This window comes from Nestor notabilis, unplaced genomic scaffold, assembly GCF_000696875.1.
Source record: "Nestor notabilis isolate BGI_N333 unplaced genomic scaffold, ASM69687v1 scaffold308, whole genome shotgun sequence".
Lineage (NCBI taxonomy): Eukaryota > Metazoa > Chordata > Aves > Psittaciformes > Psittacidae > Nestor > Nestor notabilis.
Window position 1 is genome coordinate 54,130 of NW_009938506.1, and position 4,832 is coordinate 58,961.

The 4,832-nt window shown below is 44.7% G+C and overlaps 1 protein-coding gene across 1 annotated transcript in view; it reads left to right on the forward strand.

Moving 5' to 3' along the window:
• MAP2K4 (mitogen-activated protein kinase kinase 4) overlaps positions 1-4,832 on the forward strand; it is a gene marked incomplete at its 5' end in the record, with an annotated part of 52,572 nt that overhangs the window by 26,304 nt on the left and 21,436 nt on the right. Inside the window, one exon of the mRNA XM_010019331.1 lies at positions 3,561-3,680. Within this exon, the coding sequence (XP_010017633.1) occupies positions 3,561-3,680 (120 nt within the window). The remainder of the gene's footprint in view (positions 1-3,560; positions 3,681-4,832) is intronic.

Sequence of the window (4,832 nt, forward strand, 5' to 3'; positions counted from 1 at the left end):
GTTTCGGAGCAGTAGATAAATATTCTCACCCTCAGCAGCACCCCCTTTTCCTGCTGGTTTGGTGTCGACAGTCCTGGCCATCCCCTGGGAGCACTGTTCAGGGCTGGACTGGGCTTCCTGCAAATGAGGCTATGTGTGAGCCCTGTGCACAGGACAGCGCTGCCTTGTCTTGGAATCATAGAATCATAGAATAGTTTGGGTTTGAAGGGACCTCCAAGGCTCATCTAATGCAACCCCCCTGCAATGAGCAGAGACATCTTCAACTAGATGAGGTTGCCCAGAACCACTTGAGTCTTAGAAGTCAAGGAGCTGTTTTTCAGTTTGATGTTTATAGCATTTTCCTTTTTCTTTTCCTTTTGTTTTTAAGTTGTCCCTACCCACTGCACCTGAATATTTATTTCCATGTATGTACCAGGGCTGGGTGATGTGGCTTCTGTTTTGGGTCTGGTTTCTGGGATTTGTCTGGTTTTAGGTTTGAGAGTGGTCCAGTCCACAGCATAGGTTATCCTTTTGCTGTTGATGCTGTCCAGAGTATAGTTTTCAGAGCTCTTGTTCCTGGTATCAGAAGGCTTTGTCCTAACCTGTGTTTGTATTAAAAAGGCTGGAGAATTTTCCTCTGGAGGATTTGATGCAGTTTAAGTGTGAGGCCAACAAGGAACTGTTAAAAAAAAGACTTTCCATAAGCCTCTACTACAAACCCCACTTTTTCCAGATGTGGTTTATTTGGCCATGTCAGTGACTACATGCAGTAGTGACCAAGCTCTTCGGGTAAGACCTGAAGCTAAGTCAGATCTGTCTATCCCTGTCTTAGATGGTGCCTTCAGGCTGTTGCCTCACCTCGTGCCTTCCTTCCCTGCCTTCTCACATGTTCTTGCGGGAGCGAGTCTGTGGTAGCTGCTGCAGTGTCTTGCACTATGCCTTGGAGTTGGATAGCAGATTGGCATTATGGCTTGTGTGCTCTTTGGATAGTGGCTGCTGTTGACTTCAGTCACCTTTTGCTCCTTCTTCCTTGTTTCGCTCATTCCTTACCTCAGGAATTGTAACCAGGGTCTGTGGTGCCCTCCAGTTGAACAAAGCCATCTCTTTAGCCTGGGCTTACCTCAGCTCAGCGTGGTCCTGCATGCTGCTCCTGAGAGTTTCCCCTTCTCTTGAATTTGCCACTCAACAGTCTCCAGCACTCTTGTATGAGACCTCCCATATCATTATGAGGAATATTCCTGAAGCAGTGTTTGCTGGGGAATCCATGCTGGCTTCTCAAGACGTTTTCTGGCTCCCTTGTCTGCCTGGATGCTTTGCCCTGTAGCAAACCCACTGTGCATCCTCTGGGTCCTCTGCCTGCACTTCCTCTTTCTCCCTGGGGAGATTGTGTTTGGGAAAAGGAGGAATCTTTGGGTTCAGTGTTGGTCTGGAGTGCTGCTAAAATCACCTCCTCCCGACAATATATATTTCACATGCTTTCCAGAGCTGGAGGAGTAACAACAGAGGAGGAAACATCAGAGGTGGAGGAGATGCTTTCAGGGGAAATTGAGGAGTTTGAAGATCATGTTGTAGGGATGGCTGTGACAGGACTGTGCAGATACAAAGGGAATGTAGAGGGGTCGTTGCTGGATGACCAGGAAAGAGGCTCTTTGGAGACAGACACGGAGTTGGCACAGAAGGGAGATGTGAGTTACAATATGGAGAAAAAGTTCCTTTTGATATTGCTCCTCACAAAAGATGAACCTTTCAGAGGAGTGGGTAGATTCTCAGTGAGAGACTAAACTATTCCTTCTAGGTCTCACCATGGTGGTTTTGGCATCCATTGTCAGAGCAATGGCATTCTCATTTCACCCAGGGCTGATGATGAGCCACCTAGAAAGAGACCTTCAGTCTGCTCAGCCTTGAGGTTTGTAGAGCTTTATATGTTGTAGACAAAAGACAAAGGAATAATCAAATTTGTCAGGCTTTCTTCAGTGAAATGCCTGAGCTTCTGTGAAACAGACTTGAACCAGTGACCTAGAGGTGAAGCATTTTAGTTGCCATTACTCGTTCGTTGAGCCATCTTCTTGCTCTGTGACTACAAAATCCCTCCTGCTCTGTGGTGTCACAGGATGTGGATGCTCCAGTCGGGGGTGTGCTGGGCAAGTTTCTTGCCACTTTTCCTAAGTATTGCCTAGAATTCACTGGGAGGGAAAAGGGCATGTTCATGACAATTGCTGCTCTAGGCCAAACTAGAGCTACTAGAACATTAAGAACGAGTGGTGAAATACCAAATATCAGGATACACCAAAGGTAAGGAAAACTACAGCATCCAAACTGTCCTCGTTTTATGTGAGTCATCACAAAATAGACTTCAGGTATATAACCATGTTTCTCAGATAGCGCTCTATGAATGGTCAGCCTTGAAAGTACCTTCATATTCTTAGCTTTGTGCTTGCTGAAGTGCATGGTCTTGATGCCACCAGGAGTTGGTGGGAGCGGGTGCTGGTATCCTGCAGATTTTTCCCACAACCTTGAATAACTTTTCTTTCTGGATAGCCAAATAGTTTTTCTCCTCAAGGAGGGTCCAAGCCACCTCTGTTGCTTTGGACTTTTTGCCAAATTTTAATGTTTTTGTTAAAGTGTTTTTTGTTGTTTTGTTTTTTTTTTCTTTTCAACACAAGTCACACCTTCAGGATTGTGATTTCCTCACCTTATGATCCAGGGGATGCATTTATTAGTGCAAGATGTTACATATATCTGTAAAATCACATGGAAAACTGTGGATGGTCTTCTCCATCCTACATTTAAGAAGCTTCATGTTTAAACATTTAGTTTTCTAATTTCAAACTTGCATTGTTCTTTCAAGCCTTAAAGAGACTTTATACATAGTGTATATATAAGTATGGAGTGTATATACATATATATCTTTATATACACATAGTATGTGTGTGCATACATATATATATATATATAAAAATATCTTTTATATAGTGTTAATGTTCTTTAGGCCAGTATGAGATAAAGAATTGTTAGTTTTATGAGAAGAGCTCACAGGACTTTTGCCCACCATTAGCATCACCAGAGCAATGTGTTCCCTTCATTATGTGATGGTCCCTTTTCCCCCTGCCCACCGTGGGTAGTGGGTTCTAAGACCTTTTTATCTTCTGTGTTTGTCTTAGAGATTTTAAGCATGGTGCTCTTTGGTTAAATTTCAAACCAGCCTTCGAGCCCCATCCAACATGGCCAAGAATTGTGTGAGAATTTGTTTGGAAATGAAAGGCTGAATCTGTTGGTTTGCTGTAGTTTTCCATGAAATCTCTGCTTTTGAATTTCGTTCTGACATTTCATCTGAAAATGTTGATGCTTATGAGAGGACTGGGGATTTTATAGACTGAATTAAATGGCTTTAGGGGTTTTCAGTTTTACATTTCTTAGTTGAGAACACAGCTTAATTCTCTATAGAGCATGTGTGAGCATGCCTTGGGGATTGCCTACTCAGCCCTGGGTTTGGGGTCCCTGGCATGTTTCTCCAGCAGTGGGTCTGAGGATACAGTAATGGCATGTAAGTGATAAAGTCTCTGCCACTCTTCCTCTTTCAGAGAATTCGGTCGACAGTGGACGAGAAGGAACAGAAGCAGCTTCTCATGGACCTTGATGTAGTAATGCGAAGCAGTGACTGCCCATATATTGTTCAGTTTTATGGCGCGCTCTTCAGAGAGGTGGGCACTCCAAACTTGCTTCATTCATAGCAGAGTTTGGGTTTTACCTTGTTGCTTTTTTTCTCCTTTGCAGTTTCCAACTTGCAATAAGGGGGAAAAAGTTAATTTGTGTCAGGTTTCTTAGCTCTCCACTTTCAATCAAGGGTATTGAACCAAGAGACCAAGAGGTCTGGGTGCTGCTGAGCACAACTCCCAGTTGTTGTATGTCTCTGTGCATTTCAGACTCTTTCCTGGTTTTCTTCTCTCTTGATGAGCTCTGGGTCTGTGGCTCTCCCATGCAGAGTGACGTGCTTTACGGCGCTGGCTGTGAGATGGGACCATGTGGAGGACCTCTGTCCCTGTAATGAAGGTGGTTGCTGTGGTAGTAGTCACAGCTCCCCACAAAGTTATTTGGTGTATGTACAGATCCAGGCTGTGTCAGAAGGCCCCCTGTTGACATGCATCTGCCTTGAAGTGGTCTGTACATGCAGATACATGAGAAACCAAGGGCAATCATGCTGGGTCAGACCCAAAACTCCTAGCAGTGTCTTTTGTCTCTGGCAGTGGCTTGCAGAATCTGTTTGCAGAAGTGCACGTGATGCTTTGCTATAGCCTTCAGTCGTATGCAGCTGAGTGTCTTCTGAACGAGGTGTGCTGTCTGTGTGCTCAGGAACTCGCACTAGATTTCTTTGCCATGGGCTGTTCTGAGAGGCAGGCAGCCATTCTAGCGAGTGAGCTGTTGCTGCAGAGCAGCAGATCTAAGCTGTAGAATCATGTCAGTTTGCAGAGTGGGAATACTAAACCACTTGGGGAAAAACTGTTCAAGGTCTTCTTTTGAAGCCAGCGAAGTATCCCAGCTTGCAGTGAGGGAAGTAACTGCAAACTGGCACATTATTGTGGCAGCCTCTGTGAGTATGAAGAATTGAATTTGGGTAGGCAAAACTACTACACAGATATTTCTCCCTGGCTGTATTCTCACATGTTCAGCAAGCATTTTCTGATAGACACAATCCTGTGGTCCTTCTTGTCCCTCAGCAGGCAGCATCTTAACACGTTTGCTTCTTCAATCATAGAATCATAGAATGGTTTGGGTTGGAAAGGACCTGGAGATCATCCAGTTCCAACATCCTGCCACTGGCAGGGGTGCCCCCCCATAAGACCACGTCCCCACAA